The sequence below is a fragment of the Panthera leo genome, chromosome A3, assembly GCF_018350215.1.
Source record: "Panthera leo isolate Ple1 chromosome A3, P.leo_Ple1_pat1.1, whole genome shotgun sequence".
Lineage (NCBI taxonomy): Eukaryota > Metazoa > Chordata > Mammalia > Carnivora > Felidae > Panthera > Panthera leo.
Window position 1 is genome coordinate 118361964 of NC_056681.1, and position 20078 is coordinate 118382041.

The window sequence follows — 20078 nt, forward strand, 5'->3', positions numbered from 1 at the left end:
ACAAAATAAATAAGAACGGGTGAGTCCTGCCAAGGCTCCCAGCAATGGGGTAGGGATGCCAAGCCAGGCACACTGCCCCGGAGCCCCGTGCTGTCAGCCCTGGGAAAAGAACAGGTAAAGTGCAAGGAAAATCCAGTAAGTAAAAATATACCAATGACTTTGTCAAATATACAGCTGCTGGCTGTCAGGGGAGCGGGCGGCTGGCTGGGGCGGGCAGCGGCAGCGCCACCCTGGGAAGTGTTGGCCGACACAGCGTAGAGACAACGGAAATAAATAGGGGTGGAGGGGTGGACAGAGGCCTCGCCCAGCGCCCACCGGGCCTCTGCCTGCTCACCTGCCCCGTCCCCACAAGCCTCGCTCCTTGCCTGACTCCCCAGTGCTGCGGCACTGACACAAAGCACCCGGCGCCGACCGGCTGTAAGGAAAGGATTATAATGTGGGGCGGGAGCAGGGCGGGGAGGCACGGCAGCCGTGCAGTCAGCCAGGGCTGGGGCCGCCCTCAGTACTCGTCTTGGTCTTCCTGTTGGTGTTCCTCAATCTCATCGTCCTCGGGGGGTGCAAATCCTTCCTGGAGGGTGGGAAGGGAGAGGGAAGTGGTGAGCCAGGCAGGCCAGGCAGAGGGGGAGACTTCTGCTGGGAGCCAGTCCCACCTCCCCTGCTGATCTCTGTGTGACCCTGGGCTCTGACTTCAGTGGGCTCTCCCCACCCTGTTCCCCTAGGCCCCTCGGGGTGCTACCCCTTGTGGTCTGCAGGGGGCAGGATGGGGAGGGCCCAGTGGGCCTGGGACATGAGCGAGTGAAGGCAGAGCTCACCTCGGTGGCATAGAGAATGCCTATGATGCCCGAGATAACAGGGCTGTTCTCACTTTCGTGTTCCTGGCAGATGAGCTCGATGTCTCGAAGTTTGCTGAAGTAGAAGTCACGCTCCTTCTCCAGCCCATCCACCGTCAGCTTCAAATCCAATAGCTGCTTGGGGACAAGGCGGTGTTCAGGCCAGAGGCCCCTGCCCCAGACTCCCCTTCCCACCCAAGGTCCTGGCTTTTGTTGAGGGCTCTCTCAGTGACCCTCGCCCACCCTACTCACCTGCTGATTGAGTTCGAGAATCTGGGCATCGGTCTCATGGCCGCCATTCCGGGCTGATGGGGGGTTCTTCCGGAGGATGCAGGGTGGGGCCACATTGCTCAGCCGGCCAGAGGTCTGCATGTTTTTGGGGCCTGTGGGGGACGTCCTCTGTGGAACTGCCCAGAGGAGAAAGGTCGGATGGGGCCACGTGAGCCCACGGCTCGTGGGGCCTGAGACAGCCTGGTGTGATGACTGCGGGGGCAGGCCCATGCGAAAGGCAGGCACTCTTGCCCTCCCCTCCTCTCCCACTCGGGAGGGGCATCGACATCTAGACCTCAAGCCATGGCCACACTGACACCACAGCAGCCGGGCAGCTCTTTGGCAAGCCTGGGAGAGCAGGGACTATAGGGAAGCAAAGAAGGTATGAGGTGTGGGGAGGGGGGGGAGCTGGCCTGAGGGAGAAGTGAGGGCAACCAGGAAGGAGGATTTGGGAAGTGGGTCTGGGAGGGTTGGGCCCTCTTGTACTGTCAGCCAGAGTCTGAGGAAAAGCAGCTGGTGCAGGGTCTCAAGTCTGGCACTTGCTGGGTCTTTCCCGACAGAAGCCCCACCCTCCCTGGGGATAAACTCAGTCTCAGGGCCCCTGCCCCTCCCAGCATCCCTGCCTCAGGATGGGCTCTGTGCTGTCTGCTGGGCCTGACTCCGGGACCCCGGCTCCTCCCCCACAAGCCCGACATGCTGAGGCCACTTGTCTTCTAGCTATGGCCGCTCCCTAGACAGAGCTGGCTGCTTCTAACACAAAGCAAGCAGGTGAAGGGTGGGGGGGGGGGGGCAGGCCCAGGCGGGGCAGCAGCGCAAACAGAGGAGTGGCTCTGCTATGACGGGTTCAGATGCTGGGGCTGCTCCTTTCTCTTCCTTTCCCCAACCCTCTCATCCCCCAAACGCCCTATTGCTTCTCTCCCTTTTCCTCTTGAACCCAGACAAAGCCTCCTTTCAAAAGGTCATCTCGAGGACTCAGGGCTGTGGGCCTTTGGAATAGGGGAAGATCGGATCCCAATGGGGGAAGCTTGGCAGACTCCTGTCCCAGGGGGGCGTCCAGTGGGCAGGGGGCAAGAAGGGTGTGTGGTGCTGGCACCAGGCCCCTGGCCTGGATGGACCTGGACAGACGAACCGCGCCACATGCCGCCCCATCATCTCAAGGCACAAAGCCAGTGCCCTGGGCCTCCCAGCACCACTGCCCCCGTGGCTGGTGCCGGTGGCTCTCCGTTTGCAGCCCTCTTTCCAGCCCTGTCCTCCCTACTGTGATTCCCCCTGGTCTGGGCGGGCAGCAGGCGGCGTCATCTGAACTCCGTGATAACAGTCTCCTCTAGGCTGGCAGGGCCGGGCCGGCGGCCCAGGGGGCGCTCCTGGCTGCGGAGCCATGCCGGTCCGGCCCCCCACGCTCCCTCCCCCAGCTCGGGCACGTTACCTGCTGTGCCAATGAGTTTCTTGGATTTGTTGAAGATCTGATCACCTGGGTTAGGAGGGGGCGCTACGTCCTGGCCCTGCCGCGCCAGCAGAGGGTTGTAATCCTTTCCGTCATAGTTTGCGTCAAAGAATTTCTTAAACCACTGAATAAACTCAAAATTATCTTGGAATTTTCCTTTCACTAATTTCTCTACGGGAATTATCTGAAACAGACCACACAAGCAGAGAACTTTAGCCACCTGCTGCCGCAGGGCTGCCTTCCTCTGTGAGAGGGTCCACTGCTCTCAGGAAAGCCAGCTCCTGGGCTGCGGCGTCTTCCACCTTCTCCACGGGGCCCCTCCCTCGGCACCGGGAGCCGGGACGCTGTGGCCGGGCCTGGGAGCCAGAGACGGCCCTCTCCTCCAGGCACGGGAGGAGCCGGCTGCGGCCCTCGGTGCTGCCGCCATGTGCCTGTGGGGTAGGGGTGCCGGAACCAGGGGCTGGGGGCCACTGAGGCAGTAGAGTGAGCCAAGAGACTTTCCTCAGGCCCTACAGAGAAGGACCTTAGTAGGAGCGGCGCACTGAGCCCCAGCTGCTGAGACAGACAGGGTCCAGAGAGAAGGAAGGGGAAGGAATGTCGGCAGGATAGGATATCAAGTGTGGGGGTTTTTCCACCATGCCTTGAGCTGGGGGAACATTCCCTCCGGAGAGCAGGGGGGTGGAGAGAGGCGTGAGAGCTGGAATGACCCCAGCAGCCCCTGCTGCCCCGGCTGGCGGGTCATCTTCTTCCCCAGGGTCACACAGCTCCTCAGGGCCCCCCGGAGCGCAGGCACCTACTTTGTCAACACCCATCTTCTTGAAAGCTGCTTGCAGCACCTTGAAGTTGTGGATGTATTCGTGCTCTAGTTTGGCCTGGAACTTCACCTTCCTCAAGTGCACACAGCCGGGGAAGAGCATGTCCATGAACTGGCAATAGGCTGCCCCTGGGGAGAAGCACAGCTGCCTGAGGGGGTCCCCTGCCTGGGCTGCTCCCCCAAACTACCCAGTCTCCTCTCTCCTTGTCCTGGCAGGGTCAGTCCTACGGGTGGGACAGATGTGGCCGGAATCCCCCCCCCAGCTTTCCCAGAATAAGAGCAACTACGACAGATTGATACGGTCACGTCAAACACTGCATACGTGTCATTTAATCCCAACAGCAGCCCTAGTTTGACAGGCATGTTCTCTCCATCTTGTGCATGGGGAAACTGAGACCTAGCGACTTGCCCAGGACTGCGCTGCAAGAAGAGCTGAGCTTCAGGCCCAGCGTGGCCAGATTAGACCTCATGCTGTGGGCCGCTGGCTTCGCTGCCCGTCCTGGCTCTTGATACCCCACGGCCCCTGCCCTCCCGCAGCCCCTCCCCGAGCCTCTCCTGCTCTTCGCTTCGGACTCTTCCCATTCCACGAGACCCTCATTTCCTTTACTGCCACGACTGTGACTAGTTTAGGGCTCTGCTGCTCTCCTCCTCAATCCTAATTTCTGACTCTGTTCTCTGCTGTGGCCCTTCTGCCTCCCTCTCTCTCTCTCCCCTTCCCTCCAGCAGGGCCCACTCCCCCCACACCCAGGCTCCTACCTGAACAGAGCTGTTCTATCTTGGTATAGTTGAGGTGCAGGGAGTCATTGACCCATGCCAGCATATCATGGCGACTCAGATTTTCACTGGTCACGGACGTGGAGTACACATTGACGGCCATACCCCAGCTGCAAAGAAAGACGAGAGGCAAGGTCAGCATCCAGGGGACTCGTGCTATTCCTTGACTGTAAGGACAGAAGGAGCTGGACAGTCCTGGGCGAGTGAAAAGCACCTTCCTCCAGACCGGCCTTGCGGTTTTCCCTCCTGGAAAACCCTTCAGGCATTTCCCTCTTCAGGCATTTAACGAGTGCCTACTATACACCAGACATGTGCTAAGAAACTGGTGATAAGATGTGGTCTCTGCCTCCAAGGAGTTTACAGACAGGCAAACCCTCACAGAAGGGAGTGGCAGGGCAGTGAAAGCGGCACACACGAAGTTAAGAGACGACACAAAGGTGGGAGTGATCTCTTCTGCGTGACAAGGTCAGCGAAGGCTTCGGAGCAGAGATGCTGGAGTCTGGAAGGACCAGGAATTTTCCAAACATGCAAAGGGATGGGGTAGAAGGGTACCGCAGGCCCAAGGACCAGCGAGAACAAAGGCATGGCTTATTCTGGGACTCTGAGTTGTTCAGCAGGCCTGGGGAGCAGGTTTTTGTGTTGGGGTGTGGTACAGTGAGGTTGGCAGGGACAGATTGCAAAGGGCTTTGTTTCCCACGAGGAGGAGTCTGGACTTTCTGTTCAGACAACGGGAAGCCATTAGAGGATTTTAAGCTGGCAGTAACCTGACCAGATTTGTGTTTTAGAAAGCTGACCAATCTTGTCCTCTCCTTTGACTTGAAACCCCGTATTTCTGTGGCCGGTGGCCTGCTGGCTGACCCACAGGCACCTAAACTCTGCTTGTCTAGAACCTCCCCTCAATACATGCGTCTCCTGTTATACTCATTATCCCAGCGACCGTCACCACCAGTCACCCAATCACGCACGTTAGAAACCTGGGGTTATCCTACATAGCCTACGCCCCCTCACACTCATATCCAGTCATCCATCAAGTCCTTTCCAGTGTGCCCTGCTCAGACTAGTCTCCTGCTGCCTGGGGGCTATGTATGCGCTCTCTCAGGCCAAGGCCAGCAGTAGTCTCCTAAAGGCCCCCCCAGCCTCCAGTCTTTCCTGGCCCACCCCTGATACTGCTCCGATCAGAATCCATGTAAAAGTAGCCCAAACCACACCACTCTCCGTCGCAGTCATGAACGAGATCCCCATTGGCTGAATTTGCCTTATAGACTTGAGCTGTTCAGCACTCCCAGCATTGGAAGCATTTTTGAATTAGTGCCCAATATTTTAACGTTGGGATGTTTCACACAAACAACTTGAGGTTTCTGGCTTTTGGCAGCGCTGGGCCTTTGTTCCTGCACAGCAACCAATGGCTGCAGCTGGGCAGAGGCGCCCCCTTCTGGCCAGCGGATATGAGCTCCTCCTTATCCTCCCCCTAGCCACGGTCAGCCAAGTGTCACCGACTTGCACAGTTAAGCACACAGTATACCTTGTAACTAGGTCTTTATCAGAAGTGGAGAAACAGAAGACAGACAAAAGGACAGGGTATTTTGAGAACTAAGAGAGAGCTTACTTCGGACTGAAGAATATTTCTCTAGGTTTAATACATAAAATGTCTCTGTGAAGGAAAAATATGCCCAGACCACTTCCCTTTCTCCCTCCTCCCCCCAGCAGGCACCTGCCCTTACCGTGTGACCCTCCCCACCACTTATCAAACTCCTAACTGGGCCCCACTTCTCCAGCCCTGTCTCTCACTTTGCTCCCCGAGTTGGGAGCCTCCGGCAGCTGCCTACTCACCCTGTCTGGAATGCTGCCCCCACCCCAAAGTCCACTCGTTCTCTGCTCCCATGGTTTTCAAACCATGGTCCCTGCAGGAGCAGCAGTGGTGCTGTCTGGGCTTCGGCTTGCTAGAAATTGCAATCCTGGAGCCGCACCCCAACCTACTGAGTCAGGATCTGCTCCTGACCAAGATGCCCAAAGGGTCTGCAGGAGCAGATTGGAGAAGCTGCTTTAGAGAGGAGGCTTGGGTGGCATCCACTGGGCTCTGCTCCCTCATGGCTTCCACCCCAAGTATACATAATGGAACTTCACTAGATGCACACTCAACTTCAATGGCATTTTTGAGAAAAATCGAGAGAGAAACCTTCTTGTTTTGCCCTTCATTGCCCTGGGAAAGGGAGGTCCGGCAGGCCAAAAAGCCAACAGAAACAAAAATTATTGTATTGTCTTGCATTGTCTTGGGAGCTCCTAAGGACTCAGAAGCTGGGAATTCCAGAGATTTCTGAGGGTAATTTTGACTGCACTTGGGTCTCCTCTTACACAGTGGTTTTGAGCCCAGTGCCTTTGCCCTTCTGACCCTTGCTCGAACCACAAGACTTGTCTAAATGCCTGCCCCCCTTGTCAGTAAAGGCCTTAAAGCCAGGGGTGGGGTTTTCAGGCCAGTCACAGGCAAGGTATTCAGCAAAATTGTTGAATGACTGAGTGATGCCTCCTCATGGCCTCTCCTCTTTCTGAATCATCTTTCATCACCTCTGGCCTGGACCCTCTACCCCCACTCAACCTTTAGGACTCAGCTTGGGCATCATCTCCTCCAGGACATTGTCTCTGAACCCCTGCCCTGCCCCTCTCTGTTTCTATAGCACGATGAGCATGCTCATTCACAGCATTTGTCAATTCTCCTGAAATCACTTCTATGCCTGTCCCTTCCACCTAGATGTAAGTTCCTCCATGGCCAGCCTGTTTCATTCACTTGTGGGTTCCAGACCAATTCTCCATGAACAATAATTGCAGAGACTGGATTTAGGAGAGTGCTTCTGAGTTCCTAGGAAACTCACCTATCAGTAAGCTAGTGGGAATGGGGAATGGATGGACACCAAACTTGACAAAGAGGCAGAATGGGTAGGATCAAGGAAAGTGCATTTTATTTTGATGACTCTTTAGTTAGGGATTGTGAGAAATAGAAAAGACTTGCTCCTGAGTTGAGGGAGTTTATAGTCTTACTGGGAAAACTCACAGGAGAATAATATAACCAAATGCCCCAAAGCGTAGTGTCACCTACTGTTGTGACAGGAAGTCAGGAAGGAGAGGGCGGGCAGAGTTAGAAAGAAATGGGCTTGAAAGGACCCCATCTGAGTGGTCAGACCCTTCCAGGCCTCCAGGGGGGTTGCAGAGGCCTCCAGGAGTTCAGTGCGGGAGGAGACAAGCTATTGTGGATACTGGCCTTCCACTAGCTTGAGCTAGGGGAATTATTTCTTCCCCCAGGCCCCTGAGGCAGGGTGATGGGAGGGGTGGGGAGGGGGAGGGTTGTGGCTCTGCGTTCTGTAGGAGGTGTCTGCCTCAGGGGGTCTAGGCTGGTCAGGGCTGGATCTAGGAGATAATGGGGGGAGGGGTCTTAGGTTGGCCCTGGGGATTCCTGAGCCACTCTAGGGATTTTTTTTTTTTTTTTTTCCTGTTTAGTGTATGAGTTTCAAGGGCTGATTATTGAATAAAAAGCAGAGGCATTGGTCTAGGTCAAAATTAGTCCTCCAGAACTAATTCAAGAGACTTCCAGCTTTCTTTGGGTTCCATAGGACTGAACAGGTGATAGTTCACATTCTTTACTAGAAGAGTACATCGGATTCTCCTTCAGAGACATTCAGTAGGCCGGAGTAAAGCCCAAGTGCATCGTGTGTGTGTGTGTGTGTGTGTGTGTGTGTGTGTGTGTGTGTGTAACTATATATGTATTGTATATAACTATATTATATATGTTACATATATAACTACATATAACATACTATGTATACAATTTATTAATACATATTTATATATAATATATAACATGTAGAGTATATATACAGTCGGCCCTTGAGCAATACATGGGTTAGGGGCTCTGACCCCCCCTCCACAGTTGAAAATCTGTGTAGAACTTTTGACTCTCTCCAAAACTTAACTATTAATAGTTTACCGTTGACCAAAAGTCTTCTTGATAACATAAACAGTTGATCAACACATATTTTGTGTATGTTTTATATACTGTATTCTTATAATAAAGTAAGCTGGAGAAAAGAAAATGTTATTAAAATCACAAGGAAAAGAAAATACACTTACAGTATAGCCCACTGTATGTATCAAAAAAAAATCTACGTATATGTGGTCCTGCACAGTTCAAACCTGTATTGTTCAGGAGTCAACTGTATGCAGTTACACACACATACATATATACACACAAATATTACATATATTATGCACACACACACACATACACACACACCCTCAGGTGGGTCTGATCCTCATCTGATACAGGGGCTTGGCTGGGACTGACTAGCCTACACTGCAATGGCGTACGCTGGGATGTTGGGATGTTTTGCCACCTCCCTTGCGGGGGAAAGTGTTAGCCATCTTCCTCCTTGATACATGGGAGAAATGTCTAGTTTTCCTTCCAGGATACAACCAAAGAGCTTGCTATCAGGGCTCCAAGAGCCACCAAGAGCTATACAGGTACTTGAAAAATGCCAAAGTCTTCTCAGCTTGGCCAGAAATTCCCAGCTCGGTCTGTGCCTGATGATGGGAGGGCATTCTCCACACCTTTGATCATTTCTGAATCTAGGGTCCCCAAAGTGGCAATGGGGCCTGTAAGAAGGAAGTTGGAAAAAATGTCTCCTTGAGGGCCAACAATCATGTTGTTGCCTCCTGTGGGGCTTTTGGGAAAGAGGGTGGGGTGTGGTGGAGTGGGGTGGGAGAGTGGGGTGAGTGTAGGTGGGAGGCTGATACTAAGAACAGAGCCATTATTTCCACTCAGGACTGGCCACTCTCTGCCTTGGTCAGGGTCCATTTTAGCTCAAGAGGACTCATCTAAGGTACCCAGGCGTCTCTGCAAGGATTTTCTGTCACACTTGCTAGAGGGTCCCAAAGAAGTGGCTTCCTAGCTCCCTTATCCCCCATCCTGGTAGGGAGGGCAGGATTTCATTTTCCTTTCCTAGATTTGACACCGTAAATAAGACTAAGCTATGACCAGCAGGTGGCACCCAGGTCCTGAGCTAAAACCTCCTCAAACATTTCCCCCATCCCCAAATCCTCCTCTCCCTAGCTCAATTTAGAAAAAGAGAGCCCCCAACTTGGATCTGGGCCCTCAAAGAAAAAGCCTGGTTTTGTCAAAAGCTCGTGGTGTCAGGGCACGGGGGGTGGGGAGGGGGCGGTGGGGAATGGAGTGCTCATTCCTGACCCAGACGTCCTCTGAGAGCTGGACCAGCTGGAGTGGCCTGGAACGCTGGGTCTAAGATTCTGGACTGAACCACACCAACCTCTCTGTTCCTCAAAGCTACACATTAAACTCATCAATTGGTACACCTTCGGATGACGTTTTGTATTGGGTGTTAACTCAGACCTAGACTCAAACCAGATCAGCTTCTGGGGGCAAAGATATATAGAGCATTTATCCAAGCATCTGGCCCTTCGTGGTCCAACTGCCTCCAATTAAAGCGGAGAAACAGTCTGAGAAAACTCTTGAAGTTAACACACCTGTTACCAAGAGCTGCTTTCTCTCTTCTGAGACAATGGTAGCCACCCCCACAAGGGGTCAGGCTCTGTTTCAAAGGCTACCACAGCGAGGTCTTCCCTGTCCCTGGGTTTCTACCATCATCTTTGGCACATGGTGAATATCAGGAGAAACGGCCCCTGATGGGGTTGTGGCATGTCACCGTCTGAGCCAGCTGTAAACCCCATTCCGGGACCAGACTGAAAATGCGGCCTTGGGAAAAGCCTGCTCTTCAGAGCCATGACTCCTGCTACAGGTCTGGAGTCATGGGAAAGACAAGTTGAGGAGGTTTAAGCTGATGGTTTTGCTAAATCATTTCCCGTGCTAGGACTGTAAGGTTCACGGTGCGTTTACTGGAGATGGGAAAGGTGGCCACAGGTCTCGTCCAGAGAGGCAGAGCCGCTGGTCACTCTGTAGCCTAGTGACTTCAAAATGACTACATCTCAACATCCCATAGTCAGCAGAGTTTCTAGAAATCATCCAGTTCCTTCCCAGATACCCAGGACTACATTAGCTCTAAGTATTTATGTTCCTAAATCATAAATAAGTCTACAGAACTCTGAAAGTTCACACTCTGATATTTAATAATAGTATCACGAGCCTAAATCTGATTTTGGCTTTTCGTTTTCAGGTCTTCAGTGGAAATGTATCCTCTACAAATGTGTCTTGAAGCTAATTCAGGGACATCCAACCCCCAGTTCTTTGGTCCCTACAAGAACCCCCTGCAGTTCCCAGGACTCTATCCTCCAGCCAGCACGGCTATGAAAGACACACCGGGTCTTTCAGTCCTGCAGTGGGTGTTGGGCAAGCCTTTGGCAGCCTCCAAAAAGGTGCTGTGTTAAGCATACTGAGCTCCAGTCAGAACACTTGCGTTCAAATCCTGGCTCTAACATTTCCTAGCAGTTTGGCTTTGGGCCTCAGTTTCCTCATCTATAAAATGGGGACAGTCCCCACTCCATCAAGCTTTCATGAGGATTAAGTGAACCGCATACACAATGCTGAGCAGAGCCCAGCACGTAGTTTTCAGTAAGTGTTTGTCAGCACCACTGGGGCAGACAGCGGGGACTCCAAGGGCACTTGTTTGAGAAGCAGGGGCTCAACACGTACCCAGCTTCAGGTCTCCGAGACCAAGGAAGACCAGTCCTGGAGGGAGAGAGACTACAGAGCTCTGCCCTTTCTGCCTGGGGACAGCCATCTGGGCTTCCTGAAGCTGGGCCTCTGACCACAATCCCTCCCCAACTCCAGATTTCCCACATATTTGGCTTTGTAGATTCATCCTACCGGTCAGGAGAACTGGAAGAGAAGCTGTGGGATCAGAGGACAACTCTGAGGAGTCTGCCAAAACGTTTCCTGCTCCTGACGTGGGGCTATGCCCATTGTCACTGGGTTAACCTTTCCTGCCCAGGCCCAGGGGGGCTGAAGTCACCTGTCTGGAAAATCTGCAAAATTGCTACCCCTTGTCCCCTTGGGTCACACATCCAGGTTATTCCGGGGTTGCATGGAGGCAATATGTGCAGGCAGGCATGAAGGGTTCTGAGGGCCTGGAGGAGTCCTGCCAGCGGGTCACAAAGCCCTGGCAGACCCAGCCAATCACCTTCTTCTCACGGCTGAGCAGGGACCTGACTCATATGGAGGCTCAGCTCTCACAGTTGAATTCGTCAAAGGTAGAGAGGGGGCAGGTGGAACAGCTCCAGGGCTGGTGGGGAACCAGCATACGCCCAATCCAGCAGATCCAGGACAGGGATCTGGATGGTACTGGTTCAGGTGGGGACTGGAGCTTCTCTAGGATTCTGTTCTCACAACACTTTTAGGTCATGTGGCTGTGGCTGTTCTCTAAGATCCTGAACCCCACAGAAGTCCCAGCTTCCAGGGTCTGGGACATGTCCTGCTGAACAATGATCTCAACTCTATTTATTTATTTATTTTTTTTAAGAGAGAGCAAGCAAGCAAGCGGGAGTTGGGGAGAGGGGCAGAGAGAGAGAGAGAAAGAATCTTAAATGGGTTCCACACTCAGCACGGAGCCTGACACGGGGCTTGATCCCACAACCCTGAGATCATGACCTGAGCCAAAATCAAGAAGTCGGATGCTCAACCGACTGAGCCACCCAGGTGCCCCGATCTCAATTCTTTTTTTTTAAAAGTTTTTTTTTCAACGTTTTTTAATTTATTTTTGGGACAGAGAGAGACAGAGCATGAACGGGGGAGGGGCAGAGAGAGAGGGAGACACAGAATCGGAAACAGGCTCCAGGCTCCGAGCCACCAGCCCAGAGCCTGACGCGGGGCTCGAACTCACGGACCGCGAGATCGTGACCTGGCTGAAGTCGGACGCTTAACCGACTGCGCCACCCAGGCGCCCCCCGATCTCAATTCTTAAAGAGGCTTCCCCAGGCTGGTCCGGGTAATGCTGCCATATCCCCGGAGGCTGTGTTCAGCCCCTCTCCCCCGGCCCTGCTCTGCCGGGGGTGGGTTGCTGGCCCATCTGTGGCTAGCCTGAGGACAGACAGGGAAGGAGGCAGCAGCGGCTGCTGTGACATGTTAAGAAGAGAACATTGGTTTCTGCAGCCCTGGTGTGCCTGATTTTCCTTAATGATCCTTCGCGCTTCAAAAGCAGGTGTCTCCCAGGGGGCACATACAAGCTGTGTCACTTTATCTTCCTTAAAACGATGTTTTGTCAGCCTGTATGCCTTGCAGTTGTCACTGGACCAAGTGGCATGTTCTCCCTACCTCTGGAACAAGTGGATCTGACCGGTTGTTTAGCCTGCTTTCCCTCTATCCCAAGCTCAGCCCTCCTCTGCCCTCATAGCTCCTCCTGCCCCATAGCCAGCCCCTCTCAGAATTCTCCAGCTTTATTCCCTTGCCTTTTTGACAGACTGCTCATTTCATCTGCTAGCTTTTCCACCAGAAAGTCTACCCTGGTTATGTCTAGAACTTGACAAGCTTCAGTGTTTGGTCTTCTGTCTTCTCATGCAGACTGTCATTCTTCAGGTCCCCGAGACTCTAGCTGCCTGCCCCGCAGGAAGACAGTGGCCCCCCCCCCGCCTCAGTGGGGATATGTGCTGGACGGGGTACGGTGCCTACTTTCAAATAGCGTCTCCCCTGGTCTGCCATGATTCCTGAAATTCCCACCACAGATGATACTCTTCTGGATGATAGCCTTCATCTCTGAAAAGCCTTAGTTATTATCTCAATTTTGAATATGAGGAAATGAAGGCTCTGGGTTCAAGTAAGTGCCTTGCTCAAGCTCAAGATCAACCACTGGCAAGACTAGAGCATGAACCCCTTCCATTTGAACCTGAAGTCTATGCTCTTGCTTTACCACTACACTGTGGCAAGAAGAGCTGTTTGATCTTGCACAGCCCCGGTGCGGTGCGTGATAATTTGATCTAATGACTTAGGCCCCTGAGCATTAGGAGAAGGGAAAAGAAATTTCAAAGGTTTTCTTCTTTACGTTTCCTTTTCCTGGCTACTGCAGCATTGTCTTAATCTCAGTCACCAACTGTTTACTGACCACTGACACAAGGTGCTAAACACTTTGTGAGGCACCATGAGGACACAGGATCATTTTAAGACACGGGTCTTGTCCTTAAGGAGCCTTCGTTTGAAGAAATAAGAGTAATTCATAAAACAACAAGGGATCCCACAAACCAGAACAGAGGAAGTGCGACCCAGTGAAAGTACATTTGGCTTTTAAGTGCTCCAAGAGAGCGCAAAGGATGAGTGTGGGCTCAGTTAGATGATTGCTGGGGGAAGGTGCACCTAACACCTTGATGACAGGGTATCAGAAAGCAGTGAAGAGAAAATGGGAAAGTGGAGACACAGAAAAGAGGTTTGTTGTCACTTTTATTTTTTAAAATGAGCATGAGACCAGTGATTCAATCTTAGAGGAATGTTAGGGGATTCGATCAAGAGAGGAAGTAGGAGAGGTAGGTGATGTGTCTAAGCCAAGGGAGACACCAGTTTCAAGGAGGAGGTCATCGGCCCTGTTGAATGAAGTTACCAGACAGACCTCTGATGGAGAAATGGTCATTAGATTGTGCAAGAAGAAATGATGAACATCTGAGTCACCTTGCTGCAGGGTGGAGAGAGAAGCTAGACCCAAAGACAGTTACAGAGTCCCAGATCATCTGCCCAGATGGATGCTGAGTGGGGAAATCAGGAGTTTGTCATCCAGGCCATTTATGTCTGCTGCCATATCACAGGTGAAGTAACGAGCGACTGCAAGGTGGGGGACACCGCGCTACTCTTAGTAAAGGTTGAAGCAATATACAGATTCAGTGTAGGCTCGTGCTCTAATCTCAACATCCCACACATCCTCCTTCAGACTCCATATCCTGTTCTTAAATTCTAGATTGTATCTGTCCACAGAGGCTCACAAGTACAACCTCTTGGTTTTTCTAAAGCTTATCACAACCCTGTGTCATGAATGAAAGAAAGAATGGGGGAAGACTTTAAGTATAATAAAATCTTAACTAATTTGAATGTTTGGAATATGTTTTAAGTATTCATTTACTGTCCTGTTTACCTGTAGTTAATCAGAACAGAACCCCTTTTGATCTTCAGTTTCGTTGAAAATCTTGTTGAAAGGTCTATTAAGGCAGGGTAGAATGCACAAAATTTATTACTAAGGACTTTCCAGAGCCTCAGATTCACTCACTTACTTACCACCATTTATGGAGGTATATTGCAGGCATGGAGCCAGGCACAGGGCCTCTAGAAAGGAATGGGATCCAGTCGGGCCCTCAAGGCGTTCACGGATAGGGTGGGAACTAGGCCAGTGAACAAATAGCCAAAGGGCTCCACACTATGCTAGAACCCCACAGGCAGGAAGGGCATGCTGTTGCAGCAAGCCTGCTTCTGGGGTCAGGGAAGCCTTTGTAGAGGAAGCATAGTTTGATGCCGTCTTGAAAGAGAAGGTCATCGAGCCAAGAGTTAAGAGGAGAGGAGACTAGGGGGAAGAGGGCGAGGATTACAAATAGTTCACCCAGAATGCACGCTGGGTGCCGGCGGAGATGAGGTTAGAAGGGTACACAGGAGCTACAAACCAGGAGCTCCGTAAAGAGGTCAGGGGGTATTACATCCGGGGGGAAACTCAAGGAAATTTTGTTCCCTTGTATATAACATATTGGTAACGATACAAAAATACTTGTAACCATACTATAGTTGAAAAACGGAGCATAATTTCCAAATCAAAATTGCAGCAAATGAAATTGCAGTGAATAGAAACTGCATTAAATTTGTAATTCTTGAGGCTTTATTTTATATTATCTTTTCTAGTAAAAATTGAAGAGATTCCCAAGTGCTGCTTGCAGAAATCAGTGCCCTCCAAATTTTTGGAAACACTTTATTTTGAAATAATTTTAGACTCACAGTTGCAAAATAGGACAAAGAATTCCCATGCACCCTCATCCAGCTTCCCCAGTAACATCTTACATAATAATTGTGAAGGCCAGGAAGTTGACATTGGTACATTATTAACGAAGCTATAGACATTATTTGGATTTAATCAGCTTTTACATGCACTTTTTCTTTCTTTTTCTTTCTTTCTTTCTTTCTTTCTTTCTTTCTTTCTTTCTTTCTTTCTTTTTGGTGTACAGTCTATGAAATTTTATCACATGTATAGATTCATGTAATCACCACCCTACTTGGACACAGAATGCTCTATAACTTCAAGGAAACTCCCTTGTGTGGCCCCTCTATAGCCATGCTTCGTCCCCAACTCTAACCCCTGGCAACCACAGATCTGTTTGCCATCACTATAATTTTATAATTTTAAGAATGTTATATAAATGGAATTATATAGTAACCTTTTGAGATTGTCCTTTTCTCCCCTCAGCATAATGCCTTTGGGGTTCTATCCAAGTTGTTGCATACATTAATAGCCCTTTTTGTTGCTGAGTAGTATTCCAAACAATGGTACAAGTATGGATATGCCACATCTTATCCATTCACCCACTGAAGGATATCTGAGTGTTTCCAGTTTGGGGTGATTACTAAAAACCCTATGAGAACTTTCCTCAGTCTTCTCTTGCTCTGTCCATGAAAGTGTGGCTCTGGGAGAGATCTCGCCATGTTTTTTTGTCCTCTGGAACCACAAAGCTGGTTGGGGTTTGTAGCTGGAAGGCCCGGGCATTAGGTTTGGGGACACAGGTACACAAGCAACTCTTTGGACTGACTATTCTCAAAACTATGGGTTTGCTCGATCTAAAGACTGGACCCCTGTAGGCCAGGTTCTTGCTTCTTATATACATTTACTCTGTAACTCAAATTTGTGAACTTATCTTTCTAGATGGCCCAATTTTATCAAGGATACTTTAAAATTATAGTGGTCAGGGGCGCCTGGGTGGCGCAGTCGGTTAAGCGTCCAACTTCAGCCAGGTCACGATCTCGCGGTCCGTGAGTTCGAGCCCCGCGTCGGGCTCTGGGCTGATGGCTCGGAGCCTGGAGCCTGTTTCCGATTCTGTGTCTCCCTCTCTCTCTGCCCCTCCCCTGTTCATGCTCTGTCTCTCTCTGTCCCAAAAATAAATAAAAAACGTTGAAAAAAAAATTAAAAAAAATAAATAAATAAAATTATAGTGGTCAATTTGGGGAACCTTCAATATGAACAAAATTGAGAAGTGCTTTAGCACAAAAAGGGGACAAAGTTTCAAACATTCAATTGTTTGCAGGGTTACTGGGGCTGAATCCACTGAGGTTCAGAACAGCCTGTCTGAATTTCTACCCAAACCTACACAATACCCTCTTAAAGCTAAAGAAGGACTAAAGTAGTCAAAAGCCTAACAGAGAAAGCACTCATCATACTCTGAGCAGTCCTTATAACACCCCTACCCTTCAGTCAAAAAACCCAGTGGGTGGGGATATAGATTTACTCAGGACCTTGGGGCCATAAATAGAATAGTCATCTCCTGACCAGAACCAAATACTCTTATCTCCAGTGCCTCCAGAGGGTGCATATTTTACAGTTACAGATACATGTTTTGCTTTCTTTAGTGTTCTGTTAGGTCGAAAGGGTCAACATTTGTTTGCCTTCTTCTGGGAAACTCACCAATCTACCTGGACTGTTAAATGCCCTAAAGATTTCCTGAGGCCTCTCACCTACTTCTCACAAGTCCCCAGCCACAACCTTAAAGACCTTAAATTTCTGCATGATTCTTCCGTGGATGATGTTACATTGTGTTCTAAAGACAAGTAAACTCTAAGACTGATTCCAGCCATCTGCTGTTTTCTCTCAGAAAGGGCACAGCGTTCCAAAGAGAAGTTACAATTTGGTCAAAGTAAAGGTTATTACCCAGGACATGATTTATCCCCAGGAGGTAAATCCTATACTTTTGACGGACTCCAGGCCGTTCCCAACTTTCCAACTTTTCTAAATCATCACACTTATAACTTAACCAAGCCCTCAGTCTGCAAACCTCTTCCTTAGGAATCTAAACATGAAGAGGCCTTTTGCGAATTAAATTAGCCCTTCAACATCTTCCCACTCTGGGCTTACGTAGTTATCAAAAACCATTCTACCTATTTGTACATGTGAGATCCGGACAAACTTTTGGTGTTTATGACTCAACTTCGTGGGAACCATCAGACATCAACAATCTACTGCAGCGTCTCTTCCCCTGTGGCAGAGTCTACTCACCTGTCCTAAGGGCAACAGCCCAGCAGCTAAGTTATTGGAGGCTTCTGCACACTTCGTTTTAGGGTCTCCTTTAAATTGGATGGTCCTTCATGGTATACAATATTTGTAGCTCACTGAAAACACACAACATTTCTCAGTAAGTAGGCTTACCACCAGTGAAATCCTATTACTTTCTCCTCACATATTTTTCTATTCATTGCAGTAATGCTTTGAATCCTGCTATCCTACTTTAGATGTCATGTTCTCAATGAGGGGATTTTGGCCCATCGGCTTCTGCTCTAGGAAAAAGAGATCGTTAGATAATTCAAGAAGGAGAAAAACCTGGCCTCGATTTAAGAATCAAAACCTTAGCCACTCAAGGGGGAATCAGGGTTGCTTTCTTTTCTCCTCAAGCCTTCTCAGTTCATGCTTTACAAGAGGCCTGGAAAGTAGGGCAAATCCTACTGAAGGTGGAACAGACAGAATGCAGCACGCCAGCTGGGGGATGTGAAAGAGAGAGGTCAAAGGTGACCCCACAGTTTCTGGCCCCAGCCCTGGAAGGATGGAGGAAACTACAGCAGGAGCAGGTTTAAGGGTGGGGTGGAGACCAGGGGCTCACTTAATATCATATACGAACACTGGGAAGAATAGGTAGGGGTATTAGGAAACATCATATTTAATGGAGCACAATATTCCATGCTTTATTATAAGATTTTTTAAAGTTTGTTAGAGAGAGAGAGAGAGAGAGAGAGAGAGAGAGAGAGAGTGCACAAACAGGAGGGCGAGAGAGAGAGAGAGGGAGAGAGAGGATCCCAAGCAGTCTCTGTGCCACCAGCCCAGAGCCTGACGTGGGGCTAGAATCCATGAAACATGAGATTGTGACCTGAGCTGAAATCAAGAATGGGGTGCACTGAACCACCCAGGCGCCCCTTCCATGCTTTATTAAATCAGTCTCCGGTAGTTAGACATTTTTGGTATTTAGATAGTGCTAGATTTAACATCTATGAACATTCAATTTTTGTCTAAATATACTACTACCTGTGGGGAGGGAATTACTATGTCAACGGGCATGGCATGTTTTAAGGCTTAACAGTTTTCTAAAAAGACTGTACCTTTTATTTTCCTTCCAGAAGGAAAGAGTGCTTATTTCACTACACTCTCACCAACACGGAATGTTATTATTTTAGAAAATGTGTTGATTTAATAAAAACCAACTTTTTGTTGTTGTTCTTTTAAAAAACATTTCTTTGATTACTAGTGAGGGAGAACATTATTTCCACATTTATTACTCATATAAATGTATTTTTTTGTGAACTGTCTGGGCTGTAGAGTTTGGGGAACCCACAGGTCATTGATGTGGTCTAAGAAACATCTGGATATTCTGATAGTAAATTCTCACTATTCACACCTTTACTGAAGATCTATCTAGGGTTCTGGGATGGATTTGTACTGACCCCAGATTTATTTATTTATTTGTTGGTTTGTTTATTTATTTATTTATTTATTTATTTATTACTAAATGGAAGTTACTTTTTTTTAAAAAAACTAAATCCCTGATACTCCATGTAATTTATTCTGAACATGAGATACTAGAAATGTCCCTATATGAAGGTTTTGAAGATTCACTTAAGGTAATTATAAAATGAAAGAAAATACTGTTGCTATACTGCAGCTATGCTAAAATGCATTTTGGTTTGAAAAAAGTGGACGTTTGGTAGCAATGGAGAAAACGCACATGACCAGGGAACCAAGATCAAGCTAGACATTACCCTAGATACGCACCCCCTTCATATTTTTGCCTAGTACATGGGGGAACGGGGTTAAGAAAGGGAAAATGACTTAGGGTTTCCCAAGATCCTGCTGAAAGTAGGAGAAATAGAGAATTAAGAAAGCAAACTTTAACTGCATCTCCAAAAATAGGGAGCCTTACAGTGTATTTCCTAAGAAATATACTGGCATGTTTAGCTGTGTGAACAGACAGCATGGTACACACACAAAAAGACTCCAAAGGACCCAGCTCCAGCCCCGCCTCTCATGATCTGGGCTCTGGGCAAAGGTGGCCTCTCGAGGCCTCAGTTTCTTATCATGAAATAGAAATGCCTTCCGGACATCACTCACTATGTGTATGGCTCATGGGCACCCAAAACACAGATGCTGTGAACAGACCACTCATGGAAGGAGTACAAATGGCTAACAAACATGAAATATGAAACGTGTTCAACTTTACTAATGATTTCTAAGTAGCTATGCTGCTGGACCGTCATGAAGGTTAAAGCTAACCTGAGTGGGGCACTCGCACAGGACCTAACCAATCCAGCTCTATCGTTACAGTTATTGGTGAGAGGCTGGTAAAGCAATTCTGACGGAGAACTTTTAAGTCTTTGACATAGAACCAGTAACAATGTAATTCGGTAGGGAGAGGCGGTTGGAGACTCTAAGTAATACAGTTAAATACAGTAAGTTGTGAGTGGATCTATTTTGTGGATGTCTTACGAAGTCGCATTCCAGAGTCTGGAAAAGTGAGGGATCTGGGTAAAGGCCCCGAGGTGGGCATTTAACAGCAGTGACTGGCCAGGGCATCACAATCCTGCTTTAGCTGGATTTGGAATAGGGGCTTCATAAATTTTAGTTTCTCTTCCTTTCTCTTCCCTTGTGGTGGTAATAACCGACAGTAGCTCCAAACCATGCCCCATAAGGAGAGCTCACGCGGAACTCCGTTTCCTTAAGATAGCGCTTCTCACGTCTTACGTGTCACTTCTCCGGAGGTCAGGGTGAGGTCCTAAAGCGACCAC

The 20078-nt window shown here is 49.4% G+C and overlaps 1 protein-coding gene across 7 annotated transcripts in view; it reads right to left on the reverse strand.

The window, feature by feature from the left end:
* Positions 1-416: 416 nt before the first annotated feature.
* The window catches only part of MAPRE3 (microtubule associated protein RP/EB family member 3), a 53341-nt gene continuing 33679 nt past the window's right edge, over positions 417-20078 (reverse strand). For 2 of the 7 annotated variants that reach the window (XM_042933461.1, XM_042933460.1), the window contains exons 2-8: positions 17308-17420; positions 4115-4242; positions 3342-3487; positions 2527-2728; positions 1083-1237; positions 813-965; positions 417-568 (exon numbers count right to left, since the gene is read on the reverse strand). In XM_042933461.1, coding sequence (XP_042789395.1) covers positions 500-568; positions 813-965; positions 1083-1237; positions 2527-2728; positions 3342-3487; positions 4115-4235 — 846 coding nt within the window. In that variant the 5' untranslated portion in view covers positions 4236-4242; positions 17308-17420 and the 3' untranslated portion in view covers positions 417-499. Of the gene's footprint in view, positions 569-812; positions 966-1082; positions 1238-2526; positions 2729-3341; positions 3488-4114; positions 4243-10958; positions 11213-17307; positions 17421-20078 lie in introns of those variants that run through there. The other 5 variants (XM_042933463.1, XM_042933459.1, XM_042933465.1 and 2 more) reach the window with 5 other exon arrangements.